This window comes from Haemorhous mexicanus, chromosome 1 (genome assembly GCF_027477595.1).
Source record: "Haemorhous mexicanus isolate bHaeMex1 chromosome 1, bHaeMex1.pri, whole genome shotgun sequence".
In the NCBI taxonomy this organism is placed as follows: domain Eukaryota; kingdom Metazoa; phylum Chordata; class Aves; order Passeriformes; family Fringillidae; genus Haemorhous; species Haemorhous mexicanus.
Window position 1 is genome coordinate 154,310,703 of NC_082341.1, and position 25,196 is coordinate 154,335,898.

The following is a 25,196-nucleotide window of genomic DNA, read 5'->3' on the forward strand; positions in this document are numbered from 1 at the left end:
CAGACTTTTTCAGGAAGGAATGAATAGTCACTAGTGACATGTGGGCTAGAATACTTTCTTTCCCATTCCATTGGCCTCTAAAATCTTTGTTGTGGATACCTCTGGAAACATCCTTCTTGTCCTTTATTCTTAAGTATATAGGCACAGAATCTTTCATTACAAACCAGAGCTATCCTGCTTTCTAAGTCATCCTAGAAGTGTTGCATTATGATGACAAACATGCAAAGAAAACCACAGTAAAGAGTTTGTTGCTAGCAAAATGTCTGTATTAAAATACAAAGAAAACTTCCCTGCTGGAAACAGTAATTAATGGACTCTCTTTTGTATGGTACTAACAGCCTTGTAGGTTCCATCTCCAACCAGACCACAATGTTCTTGAGGAATAAATTCCACCACTGTCGGTCTGAACCTCAGCCTAAAACACAAAGAGTTCAAAAACTATGTTATTGTGCATCCTATCAATATTCCAGCATCATGGCACTGGCTTAGCTTACTGCAACATTGTCCCATCACATGTGTATTATATCTGAACACTGCTCGGTGATGGCAAGCTCAGAGGGCTTCCTATTATGTTTGAGAAGGCGATGTTTGCATTGGAACCCTTGGAGTTCTTGTTCATACCCAGGATGTCTGCATTAGTTTGCTCTGGCTCGGTTTTCCTGAAGATGTTTTTCATGGTTGACTGGAAGTTATTGGTGACAAAGCAATAGACAATGGGGTCCATGCAGCTGTTGAGGCTACTCAGAGTCACTGTCACGTGGTACACGAGGAGGCTGACGTTGTGGGGCATGTCTGGGTTGATGGAGATTGCGACCTGCAGCACGTGGAAAGGAGTGAAGCAGATCATGAAGATGATGAGGACGGTGATAAGGAGCTGCACAGCCCTCATTCTCCTCTCCCGACTCTGGTGCATGAGGCTGGGCTTGGACAGGGCACACATAATCCTGGTGGTGAAGAAGATGATTATAATGAGGGGGAAGAAGTACTCGCAGACCATCAGGACCAGGATCTTGGAGAGGCAGCACTCAGCAAACCGTATTGCCATGGTCAGGATGGAGAAAGTCACCACAGTGGCAAAGATCCAAATGAAGATGCAGATCCCCTTGGCACAGGTGGGGTTCCTCCATTTACGTGAGGCTTCTACCTGCACTATTGCCAGGTAGCGGTCAACGCAGATGCATGTCAAGAAGAGGATGCTGCAGTACATGTTGACAAAGTAGCCAAAGATGTGAACCAAGGAACAATTCTTGCAATCCCCTGCACTGTAGAACATGATGATCCGGACAGGCAAGGAAAAGCCCACCAGGAGATCAGTTACAATCAAGTTGATGGTGTAAATAACAGAGGTGGTTTTTGTCTTGGTACGGAAGCAGAAGACATACAGTGCCAAGCTGTTCAGCACAACACCCACCAGGAAAATTATGGCATTGACTACCATCAGGACAATCCACAGTCTATAAAAATCTGTGAACAGTTGTTTGTCTGAGTGGATGAACTTGGAGAACAAGTTGATGTTGGAGTTAGGTTGCTCGGTGGAGTTGATAGAGTCAAGGGCTGGCATTTGGGTGGAGGAGGTCGGCATGGTCACTGACTTCCAGAAATCTGGAAGAAAAGAAATGGAGGTATAGTGATAAATATGTCAGCATTCCTTAGGGCTCAAAATTTTGTCACTGAAAAACATTTTAACCAGCATACTTGCACATCCTGAGTAGTAGATCCCCATATACCGATATGGGATTACCAATAATTGCAAGGAAAATACCTGGGCTTATAATTAGTTTCTTGCAGTGGTTCCAGATGCATGTTTTAGGGAAGAGACACACACCCCACTTCAAGTTTCTCTTCCTCTTCCTTGTACAAAAATGATTTTAAGGCCAGAAGACCTTTGCATAACCATAACCCCACAATTTGATTCCTAAAATATCATATCCCTTGCCATGGGCAGGTGATCTCATTAGAGAGTTACATGCAGCAGTGTTTTGAGGAGCAGTAAGATTTCCCTGAAATCAAAGAAAGGCTGAATTTTCTGAGAAAGCAGAAGCAGGTTGTGTGGCATCTACAGATCTGTGTTCACAGCAACAGCAGCCAGAAGATTTCAAGCTAAGGGTGTAAGCCACTGGTCCTGCCAGGGTTTGACAGTTTAATTTGCAAATCATTCCTGACTTATACACTATTTTAAACTGATTTGTATATTAAAAAGATAAAAAAAAAAGACCAAATATATACAGAGACTTGGCTGGTTTCAATAAAAATAAATGGTTGAAAAATGTCTGGAATATCTCAAAGTGGCTGGGCAGGGCTTTGAGGTTAAAAAAATCAGCTTGGATCAGCAGAGAATGATGCTGAAAGAGTTGATTTATGAGGATTTGAAATTCCTGCTAATGAGCCAAATGCAGAAGGACTGGGAGACAAGGAGCTGCAAACACATTTCCCAGTGCTCACAGAACTGCAGTGGGTGTCTCAGTGTGGAAGTCTGGAATTGCTGAGGGAGTCTGGATGTCCAGCTCTCCCAAGCATACCCCATCCTCTGGCAGACTTTTTTCCCCCTCCTCTAATCTTTTTTGCTGCTTTTGGGGATCAGGAGGATGGACCAAAGGTGCTGTATCACCTATGAAGTGCTTCAAGCTGTTGGTAGCTGTGTACAAAGTGGAGGAGGAAGCTACTTAGGACAAAAGTGAAAAGTAGGTCCTGAGGAGAGTCCCTGCTGGCCAAAAGAAAATCTGCAGGGACAGTACTAACTGAGTCCAGAGAACACCACAGCAGCTCTGAGCCTGCCTCATGGGTGCCAGAGCCTTCTTCTGCCTGCTCACCATATCTCTGCATTTCCTGCATACAACACTCCTAATGTATCTCACCAGTGTTTGGCCAATAGTCAACATTTAAGATTAACAGTCCTCATGGGTGCTACAGCCTAGTTGTGATTATTCTGCTTGGTTCATTCAGCCAGGTGAGTGTGAAGCAGAACATTTGTTGAGAAAAAGCAGAGGTTAGGACTGAGAATTTAGAAGACCAGGTGTGAAAATTCTTGGAGAAGTGACTTTGCCATCATGATGGATCTTGGGTTTGTTTGCCTGGAATCTGGGGATTGCTCTAGCTTCTTCTTGCCTCTCAGTCTGTGGAACTGGTTTGAAGGAAAAAGCTGTTTTTTAATGACCTTGAGCTCAGAAGGATATTTCTAACCAAATGTCAATTTTTTAAATTTAGATAGACACTGAAGCCCAAGGAATTGAATTGTCCATTGGAATGGCTGATGCTCAGACATAAAGCCCTCCTGTGGCCCAACCTAGTGCCAGAATACACTGCAGGACTGAAATCCTGAAACCTGGGGTCAGGCCATCTGCAATGCCCCAAAGAACTACTGGGCAAAGAAGAAAAATGTTAGTTTCTGTCCCCTTTTCCCTCTTGGCCATCTCCAGCAGAAACCAGACATTGGAACATCATCTGTTCTGGGAATGTCCAGATTACCTCACCCTGCACTGAGCTCAGGTGCAGCCAAAGTAGCACACATGTTCATGGCGTTTTGTCTGGGTCTGATTGAGCCTGCACACTCCTCAGGGAGAGTCTTGTCTCTTTGCTAAGTACACTGTCAGAGAAAAACAGGAAAAACTGGCCCCAAAATAGGCTGAAGGTAGTGGAGTTGCATAGTCTGGCACCTGAGGAAGAGGCATAGGGGGGAATGATGCAGAACCCTGGCCCATTTTCTACTGATTTCCTAAAATTCTCACCATCTTCTCTGTTTGTTTGTTTCACTCTTTAATTATGAAAACAAACTGAAATGAGCAGATGCCTGGATCTGCTCCCAGCTTTCTCGTTGCAGATGAAGAGGTGCACTGTGGAAGCCAAGGAATAAAGAAAGACTGTGATGCCCCTGGAGTGCAGTGTGAGCTTGTATATCTGTGTTCAGAGACATACCTGAGCAAGGGGAGAAGACAAAATTATTCATCCCATCTCTGAACTTGCACTAAACTCTATTGAATTGCACATGCATTTGTCTTCTCATTGTAATTCCATGGCACTGGCTGTTTGCTCTGATTTTGCCTCTTGTTAGTAGCTTGCTTCCTCTTGAAGATTTTTGTTCAGTCTGAGATTCCTTATCACAAACTCCTGATATTAATCTTATTTTGCCTTTCTTGTCTCAATGAAATCAGCAATTCCAAATACATCCAAGTGTTCCTTATCCTCACAATGCCTTTGAGGGATGTAGGACGTGTTACAGACAAATAGAAAATTAAAATAATCAGCATATACAATGTCTTGGCTTACATAGCCACCTTTTCTACTGAGTCCCATGTGCAAGGAAATAAACTCCAGATATTGTAAACTGCTGAAAAACAACAGGTTATATTGTCTTTGCCAAATTAAATATGCAAAGAAGTGCTGCATTAGAGCTTTCCCAGTCTATCACTGCCCTATCTGAACTCAAAATCCAAACAACTACATGAAAGAAGTCCCAGCAAATTTAATTAATCCTGAAGATTTCCTCCCTGACAGTCTGTGGAAAAGCTGCCTCTTGGGCTGTGGTGGGAAAAATCTTCCTCTAATCAAATTGTTACTGATGGATGTTTGGGTGAATGGCCTCTTCCTTTCTTTGTGGGACTGCTCTCATCTCATGGCTCACAAGCAGAAAGGATGGAGAACTGGACTAGCAAAGCAACAGAATTCTTCTGAGTGTTTTTAATGAGATAGAACTGGACCAAACCCCCAGTTTACAGCTGCTGAGGATTTTTCCATTGTGGGACTCCAAGCCCATGAGAAAGGTACATTGCCCCATTTTGCAACACAGAAAGACAGCCTGACCTTGTGTCTGAGCAAAGCTAAACATTCCCAAAGATTTTGAATTCTTCCCCTCTCCAAGTCCAAATACTGTCTCAACCAGGTCTCTTTCTCTACCATCAGACATACTCATGCAGGTGTTAAAGTGAGTCATTTCAGCTACTCATCACCATGACGTGGTGGCATATGGAAGTCAGTGAGGGGCATGGCTAAATTAATGAGAAGCTTTTCAGCCTCTGCAAACCTTTATTTTGCTGTGTTTTGCATTATTTATTACTCGTAACTATGGCATGAGCTCATGCAGAGCTGCAAGAACCACCTTTACTTACAGTGTAAATAGATTTTGGGTTAACCCCCTTCCTAAAATCCTCAAAGAGCTTGGAGCTTAGTTTACTTCATATCTTCCTGAGCTCTCAGCCCCCTAGATTTCCATGCAATCCCTGTTTCTTGGAGCTGGCAGTCTGCAAAGCCCAAGATGGGTAAACATGCATCCTTTTGAGGGCTGTCTGACCGTGCCAGTTGGCCTAGGCTGTTATATTATACCTCTCAGGCTGCATTTTGTCTGTCTGGCTGGAAAACTGTGGGTAGCATTTCCTTAAAAGTACTGCAGGAATCTGGGTAGAAATTGGATAAAGGGAGGGACAGAGAATGGAGGTTGACCTGCTTTCCCTCATTCTGATAAAAGTCCCTGCTCAGCACTGGGAGAGGGGGACTTGCTCTGAAATACTTTCTCATTGTTGTGTGACACAACCAGTTCCATCATTCTTGGGCCAAATAGGAAACAGATGGTCACTGTGCTGAAAACAGGTCCTGCAGCCTCTTCCCTCACTCACTCACTACTTGGCATCACACTTGTTAACTTAGCATGGGCAGCTCAGTGCTGTGTTTGCTCCAGGAGGAGATTCTTGGCCATCCCATATTCCACTTCAGCCAGCCTTGTGCCTGGTGACAGCCTTAAGGCTCACCCTGACCTTGCTGAAATTAACGGGGTTCACTTCCTTAGCCCAGGGGACCTTTGGATCTGGCTCAGCAATTCAAGTAATAGAATACAAAAGAAAAGGCAAGTCAGACAACTGAGTTTTGTCCTTACTGCATGCCAAAAGGATTATTTATTGGTGTGCAGAAAGGATCTCTGTGTGCAGACCCAGAGAACACCAGAGCCACACACTGGGATCGGAAAGTTGAAAAGGACATTAACAAGCACAAGTGTAATTTAGTATAAACAGCATCAGCTTTTCTCATCTCCCTGAACTGGAACATCTGATATGGCAACCTGGCTTCTCTATCATCTTCCCTGTTCCCTTCACCCTGTCCTGCCTGCTGGTGTTATTCTGCTGCCTGGGGTGGCAGCAGTGTGTGTTTAGCTTTTCAGCCTTCCTGTGTTTAAAGTTCCCTGGGTGATTTATCATCGTATTTATAAATGAAGGGTTAAACTCACTCTCTTTCAATTTAAATTGTATGATTCTCCTTCTGGCAAGCTCTCACTCAACTCTGGATCAAACTGGCCAAATATGGTGTTTTTGTGCATGTCGACCTTGCTCTATATGTGGTAGAGCTTGCTCTATGTGTCTTGTACTCAGCCTGAGGAGGGTGTGTTTGCTGACAGGGGGAACAGAGAAAAAAAGGGAGAGAAAGAGAGTGAATCCAGCTGCTGAAAGGAAAAAGCTGGTGCCCATCTGACCCTTGGGCTGTGAGAAGAGAGATAATTCTAGGGGAGACAGATTCAACTCCAAAGCAGAAATGGGGCTATTCTCAGGGCAGGTAAGATCCCATTTTTGTGGGCATCAGATCTCTGCTCTCACTTGATTCCTGGGCACTGAGGTCTCTTTTAAACCTCTGGGTCTGAGGGTGGCTGGAACAAGTGTGTGAAACACCCACCTTCTGGGAAATTGCAGTTAGAAATTGCCAAATCCAGAGCAGAGCTAGATTATTCCTTCCCTTCCAATGCCATGGACATAAAAGGGACTTTGGAGACACAAAACACATAGTTTTATGAGTGTCAGATTAAATGACACCTGATTTCTTGCAGTCTCATGTCTCACAGTGGCTCGCAGGGCTGGGGGAATGCTTTGCCCTGCTTGAGATGCTTATTATAACTTTTTCCCATGTGGATACTTGGCTGCCTTAATGAGCACTCACATTCCAGCTCTTCCCTTGGCTCCAACACTTGTTTGACTTTCTCCTTTCTTTGCTGCCTAATTTCCTGAAAATTGAGGTGATCTTTCCCTTCTGCCAAATTCTAGTTGAAATTAGGCAGCAGATTGAAAAACATTAGGAGGACGGAGGAAATTGGAGCTGACAACCACACAAACAGGCACTGAGAGTGATCCTTGTTTCCTCTAATGTGAACCTGCAAGTCATTTGTTAACAATCTCCACTACACATCCTTTTATTTAGGTCTTATTCCCTGCAAATTCACAATTGCTTTGGCATTGAAACACAGCAATCAGGGCTGGATGGTTTCTGTGAGACAGAGTATTGCCTGCTTCTCATTGTTTTCCAGAAGAGAAATAATTTCAGATTAATGCCAAACCATGGGAGAACCAGCCTGACTGGGACAGATGATAGCTAATTGCTGGGTGTTGGCACTATTCAGCCATGGTCTGCTTGCCCATGTGTCATAAAGAGTGGGATGGCCAGCAAGTCCTACTTTGTCTGATGGTTTGAATGGTCATGTGCTGAATTACAGCTTTTGTCTGGAATCACAGAATCACAGAATCTCCTGAATTGGAGGAGACCCACAAAGATCACAGAGTGCAACTCCTGCCCCTGCACAGGACCATCCCCAAGAGTCACACCATGTGCCCAAGAGAGTTGTCCAAATGCTCCTTGAGCTCTGTCAGGCTTGCTGCTGTGACCAGTTCCTTGGGGAGCCTGTTGCAGTGCCCAACCACCCTCTGGGTGAAGAACATTTTCCTAATATCCAATCTAAGCCTACCTGGACACCAGTTCAGGCCATTACCTCAGGTCCTGTCACTGGTCACCACAGAGAGGAGATCAGTGCCTGCCCTTCCTTTCACAAAGAAATTTTAACTTCAGTGACTTCTCCCCTCATTCTCCTCCAGGCTGAACAGACCAAGTGACCTCATCTCCTCCTCATACAGCTTCCTCTCAAGGCCAAAAGAGATTAATCCCCAAAACTGACTTTTGAATCTCTAATGTTGGCCATGAAAATCAGAGTTCCCATCTGGCAAGGGGGAAAACTTGTATGTTCAGTCTCAGGCATAGGGGTAATCCTTCAAAACCTGTAAGCAATCACAGACTGAGGATGTGTGGAGGCTGATGCAGTGCTGGTTGTTGGGTTGCTGATGTGCTGTTGAGCTGTTTGCCTCCTGCCTGAGATGCCCAGTTTGCCTCTGTGTGCTCCTCCATCTCCAAGGCCCTGCTGTGGAAGGGCAATGGATATTGCTCTGTGCTGTGATCTGAGCTGCAGCCACCACACTCACTTCAATGCTGTGTGCACACATGGGTGGATTCTGTGCTTTCCATGGGCCCAAGGCCAAAATCACATCCTTTGAAGGTGAGGCACCCACATCCCTAGCTCATTTTGTGACAAGAAATAGTTTGTGGGTGCCCAAGCAATGATTTAGTCCAGCAGGTTACCCTAGGTCATGAGGGATCACTGCCAGTTAGATGAGGGAGAGCACTGCTCTCTAAAGTGCATTCCTCTTCTCCACGGAGCAAAGTGACCCAGATGGGACTGATGCCACTTGGCTTGGACCAAATGCCAACTCTGCATCCAGGCTTGAACCTGCTGCTTAAAACCAGGTGACAGATCACAGTCCTGGACACCCCAGAGACAATCTATTTAAAACTTGGAAAGGTCTCCATGGTTCTCCCTCAGCCCTTGTCCTGAGCATGCATGAAAACACTAAAATGAAGCTCCCAGAGATACACAGAGGAGAAAATTCACATACTGGCAGATTTCTTATGAGTTTATGCCTCCTCTATGGCAATTTGCAGAAGCAATGCCTCAGTCTTTGAAAGAAGGAGACCTGATGTGCATGTGCAAACAAAAAGAGAAGTGGGATTGTACATACTTTGCCTCTCCAGACCTACAAATATCCACCCAGCAGTGATGGGCACCTAGAGGTCCCCCAGCATATCTCTGATGAGGCTTGCTAGTACTGGTCACCTATAAGAAAGGTAATAATAAAGGGAGTTTGTCTCTTTTTGCTTGTTTATACCACCCTATTTAGAAAAGTCCCTCCTGAAACATTTGGATGTCTATGACGCCTTATCAATTCCACTGTATTTTTCATGTCCCTCTTTTCTGTGTTATCAGATTTTGGCCAGTGACAGAAATGCCAAGTGTCTTGGTGAATGCTCTATCAATCATGCTGCTAGCATTTAAAAGACCAATATCTCATACCCTGTCAGGGCTTGTACCAAGTGCCATCTGTCATAAGGGAGCTTGGAGTGACATCTCTGCAGTAGGTGCTGTGTGTTTCCAGCTCAGTTACTTTCAGAGAAATCAGAGCATGACTTCTTGAGTGTATCCCTCTCTGTCCCTTGTGGAGCATTATATGTGAGGGGAAACACACATATTTTTGAGAGAATTTTTTTCCAAGATGATTAACATTTTTTTTTTTTAAAGTTACATCATAAACAAAACATATAAATTTGGGCTCTTATGGGTCCAGCCAGTAAAGATGGATTTGAGCCTCTCTTCCTGGGAGGTTGTAACAGTAAAAGAGAAATGCATTTGATTTTATAGGGATTACACTAATCCATCGAGCGTTTCCAAGGTGCCTGGGACAACGTGCTGGAAATGTCAGTTTGGAATAACAGCTATTGTGGCTGTGTGTAAGGAGAACTGTGCAGAGAAAATTACCATATAGGCACATGCAGGAACTTCACAGACAAGCACAAAAACAATAACTAGCCTGTGTGCTGTTGCTTGCTTTTAAGAAAGAAATTTTTAATTGCAAATTTAGCACTCTTTGAGCACTTTCTCCTCTTTCTGCCTTCAGCTGCCTGCTTGCTCTGTCCTTTGAAAAGAAGGTGAGAAGGGCAGTAAAAGAACAACAGCAGAGTTCTGCTTTTGGGGAAATACCTGGGCTCCTGCACAGCCAGGGAATACAGGACTGCTGAAACAATGCTCACACCCCAGGGAGCACAGGGCACCAGTGCAGGTAGGGATGCAGGGGCAATGCAGAGGGGTCAGGTGTACCAGCTCTGCCACCCAGCACTCACTCCAACCTGTGCTGCTCTCTTGGCTGCAGGGAGAAACTGAGGCACAGAGCCATGTGTGGTCTTGGCCCGGGGAATGCAGCGAGTTGGGAGACCCAGTTAGGGAGCAGAGAGTTTTTGAGGCATCCCAGGATGGACAACCATGTCTTAACCCTTTAGGAGGTGGTTTCTGTGGTTTCTTTAGCAAGGCACATATGACAGTGCTGCGCAGACCCCACAGTGCCTTCAGAGTTTCACAAATTTTGGATTCACCAGGTTAACCTGGAAAAGCTCAGTGTGGCTGATGAGTGTGCTGCTGTGAAAGCAGAGAGCATTTCTGCAGGCATCTGCTAAGGACCTTGGAAAGGATCTGCTTTCTCCTCTGCTAAACCAGCAAGTTGGTTCAGAGAGGGAAGACAGCATCTCTCCTGGAACTGAGCTTGCACCCTGCTGCATAGACAAACAGGTAAAACATCCCCACTTGCAGCTGACCCCATTCCAGGCAGTGCACCATCTCTTCTCTTGGCTACCAAAACCCTTCTGAATGCATTTCACCAAAATTTAATTACCCATGGGATTACACATATACAAACAACATCACCCCCTCCTCACAAGAGCTGTCACAGTACATTTCAAGGGAGGAAAGCCTGAAACTTTGCACACTTCCATTACCCTCCATCTCCTTGAAGAACAACCAAATATTCTTACACTGCCCCAAATCCCAAGAGCAAAGAAAGTCACAAGGGAGAAGCTCCTTGAAGCCCCTGCTAGCTGCTGGCACAGCCTGGCTTTTTGGGTCAGGCACTTCCCAAGGGATTTCCACACCTGCTGCATGGACAGAGCCAGAGACTTCCCGAGCTGCTCATCCACGTGTTCAGTGCAGGACCCTTCCTGCTCCCACCCCTTTCAGGGCTCCCTGTTGCAATAGCCAGGACTTCGAGTACTATATCCAGCAAATTCTTCCTGGCCCCCCACTGTATCCCATCCCAGGACCCCCTCTTTTTTCTCTGACCACTATCCCAAAGCATTCCCTGCAATGGTCCCTGCAGTGTATTCCTGCATGAAGGACTGACTTACCTCTGGCCTGATCTCCCTTCTATGTTAGAGGAGCTGCTGGTAAGAAAATTTCCTTGTGGACCTGAGTGCTATCAGCCCAGGAAAGAGACATCTGTTCCTACATGCAGAACAACTGGAGTGACTACAGAATATGTAGAAATGCCTAATCTGTCTCTTGCGTTCTCTCCCTCTCTTCCCCCTCCCCACCCCCCTTCTAAATATAGCCTTGCAACTAATGGGAAAAAATATACACTACCAAAAAAAAAATATTTCCACTTGTCTGTAGTGTTCAGAATTTCTCCCCAAACATCTGGCTTCTTGCCCTAAATCTCTCTGAAATTTATGAAGTGCTGTAAATGCTGAAGAGGGCTCCAGCCGTACTCACGGTGCTAATGCCTGAACATCTCTAGTAAACTAAAACTGCCCCCAGGTCAATTTTCTTGTGTCTCTGTGGGAACAAAATCTCTTTGCTGGGAACTTGCCAGCTCAAGGCCACTGCAAGGCCACCACCATGTGTGACATGAGGAAAATACCCCTCTGTTTGTCTTCCTGATGTGAACTGGGATTAGAGAGAAGCATCCCTGGCAGCTGCCTGAAGGTGCTGAACCAAATGCCACAAAGCCTGTGATGTGCTTTGAACCAACCCAGCTGTCCAGACCCTGAGAAAACCCCTGGCACAGGGAACCAAAGGGTGACCCTGCACACTTATGGCTGAGCATGGGTGGCAATAGAGTCTGAGGTCCACCAAGGAGCCCTCCAACATGTTCCTTCATCCTCATACAACCCTTCCCTACTGGTGGTAGAGTCATTGTGGGTGTCAGGTGTCTCTCAGAGAGGGGATTTAAGTATCTCTACACCCTTGGCTACATGAGAAGAGACTGACATTGTACAAAGCAGAATGAATTATTCCATTTTTGAGATGTGTTCAAATCACATGGCTAGAGCAGCTTTTAAGACATCTCTGATAGTTGATGCTCTAAGGACTCAAAATCCCCCAAGTTCCATCTCAAGTTTCACTTCTTGCTCTAAACTGGTACCAAAATCCAGTCTTTTTTTGAGATTTGCACAGATGTTCTCCCCAGGAACTTTTCAGTAGCTTTAGAGATTTCCTCTGGGAGAAAAGGCAGAAAAAAAGCACGAGCTTACATCAAGATGGTTGTTTAGAAATACAGAGAGGATGGATGCTGGATTTTAGTATCAGCCCTGGCCTGCATCACACTTTAGATAAAGACAACACTGGTGCCAATGCAATAAACACGCAGGATATGGCCTGTCACAACACGACAGGATCAACTGAGAGGCATTGAATTCCAGGTCAAGAGGCCAAATCCATAAATAGAGGAGAGGTAAACTCCACACATGCATGTCTCACTGGAGCACAAACAGTAGCTGTGGTTATTAGAGAAGGTTGACCTCATTTTCTGGAATTACTTTTTCACCCTTGGATCTTTCCCAGGAAGACTGAGCTGATCCTTTTTGTCTGGTTATTTTATTGATTTTCTATTTTGAGTTTCTGTACATTGAGGAGCAGACTGTTCCCCCAGTTTCAGGAACATCCTCCTTGGCTTTATGAGCCCCCTGATCCAGGCATTCCACAACTGACCTCTAGCTCAGGCATATGCCTGAACTTTCATTTGTTTCTCACTTCCTTATGCTTGGGAAGCAAGTGTGATTGGAAGGTCTTCATGAGCCCTGTCTGGGTGATCAGCTGGCCTTCAGTTCCCTCCATCCTGGAAGTTCAACAGGGGTAAAAACAAAGAGAAGAAACCAACCCATTGTCTAATATTGGGCAGGGTGGGTGAACTTGGACCCTATCAAGACACCAGGACAGGTTTCCCAGAGAAGCTGTGCCTGCCCCATCACTGGAAGACTTCAAGGCCAGGCTGGATGGGACTTGGAGCAACCTGGTGTAGTGGCAAGTGTCTCTGCCATGGCAGGGGGTTGGAACTAGATGTCTTTAATGTCTCTTCCAACCCAAACCATTCTAGAATTCTATGATTCGATCATTCTCAATGCCTATGGTGGCAAATGCTGAAGTTTCCCCCAGCCTGTCAACAAAATTTTTATAGGGAATGACTCTCTGAAGTTACAAATGTGAGACTGTAAGAAAGGGATGACTTTTCTCCAGGATGAGCTATTGGTACCTGCACTCTGTCCACCTTCTCTGGGAATGTCTGGTTCTTCCTATGTGAGGACTGGTTTGGTGTTATGCTTCCACATGATACATGAGAGCTGCGTTCCCATCCCTGTGCATGGGATAATCAGTGCCCTGCACTCCCCCACTATCCCAGCCTTTCCCTCCTTGCTGGATTTAGAGCTAGGCTCTGAGTGGCAACAGCTGCAAAGTTTCAAGTTGTGCCTGAGATAGTGCAGAACATGCCATATTGGGAAGCAGATGCTGCTGTTAAGGTGGAGAAGGCACATCCGGGCTCAGGGCCATGCTTTGTCCCAGACCCAGTTCCCACACTCAGCTTCAGGAGGAGTTGCAACCATAGCTGATAAATGAAGAGCTTCTATCATCTCTTGATTTTCAGTCATTTATCACCCTCCCAGAGGGAGCGAGAAAGGCAGGAAAAAAAAAAAAGTAAGGCTTTAGTAAGTGGAAAATTTTCAAGCTTGTTCATTGAATATACAGCAGTATTAAATATTGGAGTGAGAGATTGTAGGTGGAAGAAGGTATTGGCTCAGTCAAAATCAGCATGTAGAAGGACTAATAATGATGTCAGGGAAGGATGCTACTAGCCCATGGTAATTCCTAGCAATCCCTTAACCTTGCCATATGGAATAGGGCTCTCGTTAAAATCTTCTGTGTCACGGTGCAGAAAAGCAGGAGGCCAGACAGCTCTGGAGGGAGGTGGAGAGAAAGCTGATACCAAATATCCCTCTGGGGAGGTGTGTCCTGTTTTTGTCAGGAGAAGGGTGTACTCTTCCAGTCCTATTTAAAAAGGGAACTGGGCGTCCCTTGATCCCCTGCTGTGGGAGAGGAAATTGAGATTGGGCACTGCATGGGCTCAGGGCACCTGGCCAGATCAGCTTTCAAGGTGTCTCTGTTGACCAGCTCTGCAGGGACCCAAATCCCATGTCCAAACATGCCTGTGTTTTTTTAGGAAGCTGAATTTATGTTCTGTTATACTGAACAGATCCTCACAAATGAAATATTTTCTTCAGCACTGAGGGAGAATTCTTACCCCAGAAGGTGTTGGACATAGACACAACAGTTCAGAAAACTGAGGAGCCTTTACCCATGATCATAACTGTGTGCAGGTCACCAAAGAGTGGGATCCTCACTGCATGGAAGGCACTGAAGAGTGGGATCTTCATTGTCCTTTCTGGAAAATCTCTTTTTAGCAGCAGGCTTGATGGAGAGGCAACGATATGAGCTTGCCAGGGAGTAACCTTTTGTCATGGCAGATAAAGTCAATGGCATTGAGGAGAGTTTACAATAATTTTACCCTTTCCAACTACTCCTCCTTCTGGTAAATCTAGCCTAGAATATCCTCAGGCCTTAAAAAGTGATGGAAAAAAATAATGTATGTCTTTATGATATGCACTGCCCAGGAGCCCTAAAATCTTGATTGTCCATGGTCTCCAAGGCTATTATGGGATGCTGTGAATCAGAACTGACCAGAGAACCATATAGGTTCTCACAGGTGGGCCAGGTGTGGAGAAATTTCTGCACTGGACCACCCTACAGGAGTTACCTTTGATTTAGGGGGAAATATGTGGGCAACAGGGCTCTCCCCAAATATGTAGGAACTTTCCACCTAGGTCAGGTGTTCTTCAGCCCCACCACACTTCCTTATCATAAAGAAGTGACACACTTTTTATGTGTGGGAATACACTCCTCTTTGGTGGGCTCCTGAGCTGGTACTTTATCGAAGTAATACCATGGCAAATGGGCAGACCCTGAAAACAGATCCAGGGTTTTTCTGGTGCTTTTGGTAGAATCCAAGGGAAGTCCAGTTGAAAGAACCTTGAGGATTGAGGCTGGCATCTGTCTCCAGCCTGGCTTTTAGCTTGTAGCCCTTGCTTATTTGGAGCCAAAGAGAGCAATGTGGCTTCATCTGCTGGGCTGTTGAGAGGTCATTCTTTGCTGTTCTTTTGGTGATGCAGGTGTGTCATGCTGGGACATCTGGAAGATCCAGGGACTGCTTTGGGATCTGAGCCCTGAGACATTCAAGCTGGTTATGCCTAAGGTGCAGCTGGAAGGACTGGAGGAAAAGATCAGAGCTCTCTCTCTTAATTCTTAGACAGAACCTGTTTCAAGGGATGACCTTTGTCCCTTTCCTGCAATGCTGGGATAGAAACACCAAATAGACAAAAAAATGTGAACTACTTGTCCCTGGAGAAGGAGGGCTTGGATTGCTCCCCCAGTGATATTCAATACCCCCAAGGCTTTTTACCTGACTGTCAGCATGGCCAACAGAGTCTGTGGAGAGCCACAAAAGATGGTCCAGCTGGCTCTCTTGATGACATCTCAGCAGGGTCTAGAGGCAGCTGTACCTTCCTGACATCAGCAGCTCTGCAGGACACAGTCTGTGTCCTCTGCCAACTGCTTGGGTTCACAGGCACTTCCCAGCACTTGCTGGACTGTCACTTGCTGTCCTCAGAGGACTGCAAGGGCTGGAGGCCACCATAATTTTGTATCCCTTTCTCTGAACAAGCTCCCCATCTCTGTATTTGTGCAAGGAGGGAGATCAGACTCTCACCACATGAGGCCTCTGCTGGGATCCAGCTGTGATTCATCTGCTTGATGAGAGACAGGGAAAGACAAGTGGTGCCCTAAAATGATGGCCATGGCTCCTGTTGGGTGAGTCAGGCACGGGGGAGGAGGAGTGTTGGAGCCAGTTTCCTGCCTGCCTGCTGCATATTTGGGAATTTGCTTTGCTGACCACTGGCTGCCCCTCTATTTTTCTCCCCAGGCTGTGGCATTTTTGCTGATGGACCTGTTGAGCTGAAAGAAAAATGAAGATGTCTGCAGCGCACAAAGAACTGCTCCTCTTGGCAGCCCTGAGGTCTTTCCTGAGTGATTTGAAGCACATTGGTCCTGCCTGCCTCCGGTTCTTGCATGACAAGGGATGTGAAGTCCCTTACCTGTTATAAATGCACCCTGTAAAGGTGAGCCAGGACCCCTCTCTCCATCCCAGTCTGCCCAGTTTACCAAAGGTCTCACAACTGTGAGGGTTCTGACAAGGTTCCTCAGTTCAAGGCACCAGCAAAGTGAGCCACCAGGACTCTTTGGCCACCCAGCAGAGCATATCATGTCTCAGCTGCCCCTACTGATCTAAACCTCTTTGGGATCCTTTGCTGGGTCCCGTTGTGATCTTTCTGGCCTCCAGTCCAGGTCTGGCTAGTGACCTCTTGTATTTTTTTTCTTTTTTTGCTATTTTTTTTCAAAGATTCAGAAGCTAATTGCCAAGAACTCAATGTCCAGTGTCATAACCTCACTGCAGAACTCTCCCCATTCCCAGCAAAGTATTTCCTGTTGGTTTTGTTTGTCACTGGGCACACAGGGACACTAGTGCTTGAAGGGGAAAGCTACACAGGCTGTGGGCTTTGGCATTACTCGGGCACCATGCCCTGGGAGGTCAGTGCTGGGTGGAGTGGCTCTTGCCCAGCTCTGGTTTGAAGGCTGCAGAGCAGGAATTGGCAGGATTGTTGGTCCTGGATCGTTGAAGAGCTCCCAGAGAGCTCTTAGCACTCTGCTCCTGTGTTTGTGGCAGTGGGAAGTGCAGTGTGGCAGGGCTGAGCTAGAAAACTTTGAACTTAAGATGTGCTGTGCCCTGCAAGGATGCAGAGGCCAGAGGAACATTTGAAACCCCATGGAAAGGAAGTTGTGGGGAATTTAAGGACCCAGTCTGGTATCTCCACCTGCTCTGATTTAGCAGTGACCACAAATTTGGAAAGGGGCAGCAGGAGGCTCCCAGGGCCATCTGTTCAACTTTTGGGGTTTTTGCTATATTAGTAACCTAGCCCAGGAGGAAGGACACCTGCAACTTGGAAAATCTGGTACTTGGACCCACAAACCTAAAAAAAGGCTTTAGAGAAAGACATCCTCTCCCTGCTCACTCTCAGCAAACATGTTAATCCTCCTCTTCCATTCCCTTTCTTTGCCTGGTTTGGAGAGATTTGGAAGGGCTCAGGGCAGAGCTGTCTTTTGTTAGACGTGCACAGAGCTCAGCAATGCTCTGATCTGGAACAGGGCAGCATAAATCTGGGGGATTATCATAGGAAATGCCACAGTGATGAAAAGCCCTGTAGGAACGGGAAGAAAAAAAAGGGCCCCATTTGGGAAGAAAAAAAATCCCAACAACCACCCTGCTGCTTGCTTACCAGTGATTCCTAAAACTGCTACCTCTGGAAGAAGCTGGTTCATTTGCTGATATTTTTTCCCTTTTTGTTTTGGAGGGGGTGTGTTTCTTTGTGTTCTCAGCTGCTTAGAATTACAGATCCTGTTCTTGAAGCAAGTTCTGTTTGAGTGGCCTCATTAGGGACAAAAAATCCCCATTTTCTGGGGAGGTGCCTCAGTTTCCTTAAGGTTGAAACCATCCCTCTAAGCACAATCTGCAGAAGTGATCTGGGAAATATTCAGGAAGGAAAGGAGGGAATCACATATGTGATTTACTGGAAACCGCAATGCCAAAATAATCAATTTTCTCCTAAAAACAAATGGAACAGAGTGCTGGGCAGCAGAATCCAGCTGGTACTATTTGTGGTGGTGGTGGTATGTTTGGGTATGGGGTCATGGACCCTTTTGTCTACCACCTGGAGCAGAGAAAACCTGCTGAGACCTGAGTCAGGTGGAAACATGATGGTTCAGAAATCCAAGGGGATATTTTCTCTGTCTGGGATGTGATTACAGACAGCATCAGTTGTCCCTGCTGGCGAGGTCTTGAACTCACTGAGGTGTGGTCAGTGGATGGCATGATGGAGGGAAGACCAAGGCCCAGTTTGTGCTTAAGGTCTCAAAACAAATTTTTTATCAGGAACAAAAGCTCCACCTGTCACTGCTGAATCATTCCTTTCCATACCTTCATCTTGGTACTGATAGCTTCAGTCTTTGTTATGTTTGGAGTGCTGCAAGGTTTGATTTGCCTTTCATGTCACCTGGAGGGATTATTTTCTACAAAAGCGCTATTACATGTAATAAATAGTGTTAAATTGACTAATGAAAGGGGATGTGTTTCTGCCTTGGAAAACATCCAAACCAAACCAGCTGGAATGACCTGAGGACCAGCAAACATGACCCATGAGGGCAGACCAGCAGAATTGGGCTTGTTTAATCTACAGAAAAGACAACAGAAGGCAAACCTGATAAGTGCTGTGGAGATGTCTGGAGATGTGCCAGGCAGCTTCCCTGGGAATGGTGCAAGGTGGGTTTGTCTTGCATGATTTAGTTCATTAACACCAGTCTGGACCAGATGACTAGCCCAGTTTGTGATGGTTTCAGTGCAGAGAGTTCCTTTGGGTAAGAGGAATCCTATTGCTTGTGTCTCCAAGTGCAGGGATGTGCAGTCAGCATCCTTGTCCTCTGTAACTCAGAGCTAGAGCCACAGCAGCAGCCAGAGGTTCCCCCATGGTGCCGGAGCCACAGGTTAATCCCATGGCTGTAACACAACCTAGGATGGCATCTTCTTCTGGGCAAATTCTGCTGGCTTCTTTAAAGCAAAAATCCAGCCTGCTGTGATTGCTAAACTGGGCTCTGCTTCTTTGGGTGTCTTTCCATTTTCCAAGAAAAATAAACTGCAGGCTCTGTATTTTTAGATATGCCATCTGATCATAGTTAGTCATATATCAGTCCCAATACTGTGAGTCAAGATGCTGGGCTCCATTGCTGAACTCCCTTGGGCAAGAACCAGTGGCTTGAGCCATCCTGGGTGTATTAATAAATCAGAGTGTTTAAAATAATCTTACACTTCCTTAGGTAAGCTGCTCACAAAGAATAATACACTTGGGAATTATTAATGTCAGCATCTTAGGAGCTCTGATTCTCTGGGGGAACTTGATACTGAGTGGGAGAAGAACAGCCCTTCTGTATGCCTAGATTAGATCTGTATGAGACAGATCTAATCTAGGCAGGGGACAGAGGCAGCACGACTCCTCTTCCTTTCTCTCTCCTGCCAGTGACTCCGATTCCTGACGTCTGCCCCTTGCTATTTCAGTCCTGGGTATCCTCTGAGGCGGCTGCTGGTCAGATGAGCTTCATGGTGGCCCCTTCAAAAAGCATCTGATCAACCTGCCTTGCACAATAGTGCACAAATGTGGACTAACTAGTGTATTTTAAGCCTCTTGCTTGTTTTCCTCAGCCTCCACAAGTCTATGTCTCTAACACCACTTCAGCCTGCAGACAATTTTCTGTGCGTTTGATCAAAGCAGTGGGAAGCCTCAAAGTTGGTGTGTGAAAAATGCCTGGTTCCTGAAAGTGTATTTGTTGTGCTACTTTATCACTCTAACAAGAATCAATTTATCCACATAATTGGTAGCTGGAGACAGCATAACACAGCTTGGCAGCCTGGATTTTTCTCAGAGATGTATTGCTTGGCATTTTCAACCCAGGCAAAAGGAGCCAGCCTGGCTGCCGGGGAACTACAGCTCTGTGAGTGCCAAGCAGGTGAAACCCAGCATGACAACTCAGCTTTCTCTCTCTGTCCTGCCAGAAAAAGACTTTGGGGATAAAGGTGAAATTGCACCTGGCTGAATGTCTCACTTAAGGTCTCTTCCAACCTGAGCTGCTCTATAATTCTATACTTTTTGAACAAGGAGTTACTGATAGGACAAGGGGGAATGATTTTAAACTTGGATAGATTTAGATTAGATATGAGCAAGAAATTATTCACTGTGAAGGTGAGGAGAGTCTGGTTTAGGTCACCCAGAGAAGCTGTGGCTGCCCCATCCCTGGAATTGTTCAAGGCCAGGTTAGACAGAGCTTGGAGCAACCTGGTCAAGTGGGAGGTGTCCCTGCCATGGCAGCGGAGTTGGAAGTAAGGTCCAACCTTTAAGGTCCTTTCCAACCTGGACTATTCTGTGTTTCTGTGATTCTGATATGCCTAATAATGCATTAGCCTTTCTATTCAGATGGATAATGACCAGTTAGACTGTGCTGGGTGCAGGAAACTCTGCCTGCTCACTTTGCTCTGCTCAGGATCAGCTGCTGGAACATGGCCAGACCATCAAGAGGGTGACCATACATCCCACTGAGAGGAGAAGCTGGTTGCACACTGATGGCTCTGTGTGGTGGATGTGTGTGACCTCCTGCAGTCTCCTGTCCTCTGCACTTGAGTGCTAGAAACCTCCTTCATGTCATGCAAGAAGCTGGTTTTCCTGTTGAGGCTGTCTCAGTGCCCTCCCCTGCTATGCCCAGGTACCCACTTTACTGCATCCTTCTGAGTTCACCGCTCTGAGAGGATCCTGTTCGGTTACAAATGCCAGCGCTGGTCTCTGTGTGGGGCAGTGTGCTCAGAGCTCAGTGCTGTTTCTCCTTGCTAATGCCTACGTGCAGCAAACAACCTACTCTGATATGTAGGTCTTTGCAGTTGTTGGTAGCTCTGAATGAAACAAAATTTTGGCAAATCTCCACAGGCATCCCTACCCTCATCTATGAGGCTAAGGACTATTTGTGATAGCCTCAGTATGGGGCAGCTCCCCAAACTGACCCAAATTCATCTCCCTAGGTGTCCCATAGACAGGGTGACAAATTCAGTACATTCAAGGATGGGAAGTTGTCTGCTGGACCAGCACACAGGAAGCCATTCTCTACATTTTCAGCCTTAGAGGCATTTCCCAGAGCCTCATATTTTGGCAGGTATTTGTAGATAAGGTGGCTGGAGCCATGAAGAGGAAGGGACATTTGACAGTAAATCTTTTCTGCATCAACGTGGAAGCCATCCTTTCTGTTGTGTGGTAATGACTGTAGTGGTGCTTTTCAGGCTGTAATACATGAGATGTACATCTTTTATAGATTATGTATAAGAGGTAATAAAGAATTCAGTTTTTCTGTGTCTATACACTAATGGTGTATTGATCCCAGTAAATATCATACTGAGACTGAACAGCAGCATCTCTGGTTAGTGTCATCCTGAAGGGTGACATCATTTCTTTGGTTGTCACAGCCAGCTCAGCCTAATCCCATCTGACCCCCACAGTTTTACTGATCCTTCACTCTGGCTCTGGGCTTCACTTTTCTATTCCCCTGATTCATCCTTCACCTCAGCACAACTACTTCTGTCTCTGGACTTTGTCATTCTTGGCTGGACTCTGCTGTGCCTCTCTGGGATTTACTGGATGGGAAGTGTTTCCCTGCTAAGCCATCAGTAGGATTTGCTCAGCTATTTGTGATCTGCAGAAGTGTACAGCTAAAAGCAACGAATTAACATGCAAGGATGAAAAATGGATGAGAGGCAAAAGAGAGAGCAGGAAGAGTCCTTAGAGTATTTACAGATGAGTTGGCTAAGAAGTGGCAGACATTCCTCAGAAGGGGCTGTAGATTTTACCATAGATGTCATGGGATGTTCACTAACATGTACCTTTAGGTAATAAGAAGTCTCACCTCCTCCTAAACCTGGTGACTGGACATTTATACAAACCTGCTAGAACAGCCCAGGGTGGAAAGAAAAATCACAGAATCATCAAACCACAGCATGGCTTGGACTGCAAGAAACCTTAGAGATCATCTAGTTCTAAGCCCCCTGACACGGCAGGGACATCTTCCACTAGACCAGGTTGTTCAAAGCTCCATCCAACCTGGACTTGATGTCCAAAAAATGTGAACTTTGAATTTTACTCCAATGGGGAATTTTTGTCTCCCATTTTAAAAAGGGCTCAGGGATTTGGATCCCTGATTTAAGGCATCAATGTCCTTAATGTGTGAGGTTTCTCTGAACATGATAAGCACCTGCCTGCTAAACATCCCCCTTTACTTGTCTCCAGCTCCTTAAAATGTGGACTGCCAAAATCCTGCAGCCCTTCTGACAACTTGGAGTGCAGGATTTGGTCTTCTCCCTCTGAAAGGGGATATAGGGCCAGGACAGCCTGCATCCCTGTAAGAACCACGTCATCCCAAGGGCATGATGCACTTGAGGGGGAGCAGAGCTGTGGTGGTGCTGTACGTGCGCCTGGTGGGATTTATTGCTGTGTTCAGCAGCCTCCTCCGTTCCGCTTGCTCTGCCTCGGAGAGAACGTGCTGTGAGAGATGTTTCATGTGCAAATCCTTCCTTGGCCTTTGCCTTCTGCTTCAAAACTGGGGAAGAAAGACTTTTAGGGTGCTTTTGGCACCTTTAGGCTCTGCGGGGAGGGAAGAAATGGCTCCATGGCTGTGTTTTATCTCAATGCACTGGGGACATGGGGAAGGAGGCTTGAGCAGGGTGAAGGAAAATGCTCTGAAATAGATTAATAAAGTAGCTGCTCAATTGCATTGCTAAGTTTCCATGTGCCCTTGTAAGAAAGGATGGGGGAAAGATGGGGATTTTCCTTCTAACTGTGGGTTGGCAGAGATATCTGTGCACAAAGGAGATGGAAAATGTCTTGGTAAAGAGGTTTCTGCCAAAGGGAGGCTTCTGCCCTCACTTTTGCTGGCAGATGCTATAACAGGAGGATGGTGGGCATTTTTGCCTCCCTTTTCCATGGCTGCCCAGCTTTCCCCTGCTCAGGGAGAGATTTACAGAATGAGCAGAGATGCAGCATTGCATTTAATTGTGGACGACAGAGGTTTTCGCCCTGGTGGTTTTCAACTGGGACTGTCACGCGCAAGTAATAGGGATTAAACTTGTATGTCCACTGTTTTATTTCTGAATGGGGGAGTTTTAGCTTTGCAGAAGGAGCTGTCATTTCAGGAAAAGGGCTGGCTTTTTGCTGAAGAAGAGCAATTGGCCCTGGCATGTGAGAAATGTTAGAGGAAAAGGCGCCTCCTGTCACCAAAACACAGCTGAAATGATTCCGAAGAGCCACGTTGCCAATTCATCACACTGCCACTGAGTGCGGGTTGTGTAAACACTGGGAGATGCTCTCTCTGTGCTGTACTGTGGCCAGACATGTCCCAGTTGGCAGAGACTTGCCAACAGACCTAGTGAGGCCATTCATCCCTTTCAGCCATCCCAGCTCTGGCCCAGCCACGTCCCCCACCCACACAGCAATCAAAATAAGGATATTTCCATATCATTTCCCTGGGGAAAGTTTTCTGCTTCCTAACCTTAAACTATAAAGTTCATTTTGAGCCTTCTCAGATCACTTTTTCATGGCCTGAGTCTAAAAATCCTGTGTCTGACTCTGCATCTCTATATAGGGACACTTGTGGGATGCACAGGTGTTTGTGCAGCTGGACTTGACACAAGTAATCTGTATATGGAAGTTTACCAGAAATACTCAAGTTTTCATGCAGAATCCCTCACAGGGCTCTTTACCATCCAAACAGATAATTCAGTTTATAGAAAACCCAACATTTCCCTCAATGATGCTCTTTTCCTTTGCACCAGCTCTGAACTCCCCAACCCTCCTCTATTCCTCCAGCACCTGGTGAGGAACACTCTCCTTCCTCTCCAGTGCTATTCCCACCCACGTGGAGCCATCTCGCATGCAAACCCACGTGCTCGGCTCCCGACCCAGCTTGCAAGGACTCCCATCTCCATCTGGATGCCTCCAAATTCTCAGCCCAGCCGGGATCAGAACACGCTGCCTTCCCAAGCTGCAGCCGGTGAATGTCCCTCCCTCTCCCCGCTCTCTCCCAGCCCGAATCACGCCTCAGGCAGGACTCACCCCGCCGGAATGAGAAAGCTCAGCTGCCGAGCCCGGAGCCCGCTGCAGACTGCTGGAGCGAGTGGCCGTGGGCTCTCTCCCCGGCGCTCGGCGCGGCGCGGGGATGATACAGGAACCAGACCTTCTTGGTTTACTTTTACGTTGACGTCAGTGTCTTTTGGAGCCTCCACGGCTCGTTTTGGTAAAAAGGATGTCTTCAGGGGAGAGGGGAGGGGTCGGGAAGGGAGAGGAGTGAGGATGAGCTGGAGATGAACTTTTGTGATGTGAGCAGGCAGCGGTGGGAGGTTTTACGGGCTCATGCTGAAAGAAGAATTGCTTGTGGAAACCAGGTAATCCTGGGTGTAGCTCATCACCTGGAGATGGGTACACTGGAGACCTGACCCTCACACAGAAATCATAGAAATCTTAGAGTGCCTTGGGTTGGAAGGAACCTTGAAGACCATTTAGTTTTAATCCCCTACCCATGGGCAGGGGCGCCTTCCACAAGACCAGGTGGCTCAGAGTCCCATCCAACCTGGTCTTGAACATTTCCAGGGAAGGGGCATTCACAGCCTCTCTGGGCAGCCTGGTCTAGTACCTCACCACCTTCTACACAGAGAATTTCCCTCCCCCAGCCCTGTGCACTCACTGTGCAGCCAAAGTGTGCATGGGCATTTTCATGGGGTGTGGAAAGGGCTGATAGTTGTGAGGGATTTGGAGAATACCATCAGAAAGCAGAGCCTGCAAGTGAGATCACTAATGCCAAATTGTTCTCAGCAGATCAATCACACCTATGCTTAGGGTTTCTTTTGGCCATGAGAAAAGCCAGATGCCTTTGCATGACCACATAACTTCCAGGAATTCCAGACTCAGGCTTTCATGCCCTAAATACTGGTGGGGTTTTTTTAGGTTTTTGTTGAGCAGCGTGATGCAAACCATTGAGCACTTGGATCTCAGAGCCTCAGGTAAGGCAAAGACAGAATTTGCCCCAGTGCTGCTGGATCAACTGTAGTTAAGCAATTAAACCTGTGCTCTCTTTGAATCATGGATCACTTTTCCAGTTCTTAACACAATTGGTCTATCATCCATTATTAGACCGTCTGTACCTTGATACAAATAATTTATTGTGAACTTTTAGGAGCAGGCACTGAGATTGGTCTGTGTGAATCCAGGTACCAGACTCATAAAGAGCAGCAAGGACCTGACGACATTGATGTATTTGGTTTGGAGGACACTTGGCTGTGCCAAAAAAGCCCTGCAGGGAGCAGGGGTTATAGACAAGGAGGCATCATCTGGTGTTTCCAGGATGATTGGTCTGTACTGGTTTGTTTGGAAAACAGAAGTGAGAAAATAGTTTTTTACTCTGATGTACCATCACTGCAGAGAAGAAGAGACAGAAAGGGAAAGCTCTTGTTGTTCAGCACATCCATGGCAGAGCCAAGTCCAGTTTCTTATCCTTTGGATCATGC

At 46.3% G+C, this 25,196-nt stretch overlaps 1 protein-coding gene across 2 annotated transcripts; it reads right to left on the minus strand.

Annotated features, from left to right (window-relative positions):
• Window positions 1-244: 244 nt before the first annotated feature.
• Window positions 245-23,843, minus strand: GPR20 (G protein-coupled receptor 20). 2 transcript variants are annotated; one of them, XM_059867769.1, is made up of 2 exons: window positions 23,749-23,843; window positions 245-1,602 (listed from the first exon to the last, which is right to left on the minus strand). In XM_059867769.1, the coding sequence occupies exon 2, from the start codon at window positions 1,580-1,582 to the stop codon at window positions 521-523; it is 1,062 nt and encodes a 353-aa protein (XP_059723752.1). In that variant the 5' UTR covers window positions 1,583-1,602; window positions 23,749-23,843; the 3' UTR covers window positions 245-520. The 2 variants fall into 2 exon arrangements, with proteins under 2 accessions (XP_059723752.1, XP_059723759.1); XM_059867776.1 differs by lacking the exon at window positions 23,749-23,843 and adding an exon at window positions 11,023-11,159.
• Between the last annotated feature and the right edge of the window lie 1,353 nt (window positions 23,844-25,196).

Coding starts and splice junctions, on each gene's coding strand:
- GPR20 (XM_059867769.1), bottom strand. CDS start 1,582: ATGCCGACCTCCTCCACCCAAATGCCAGCCCTTGACTCTATCAACTCC.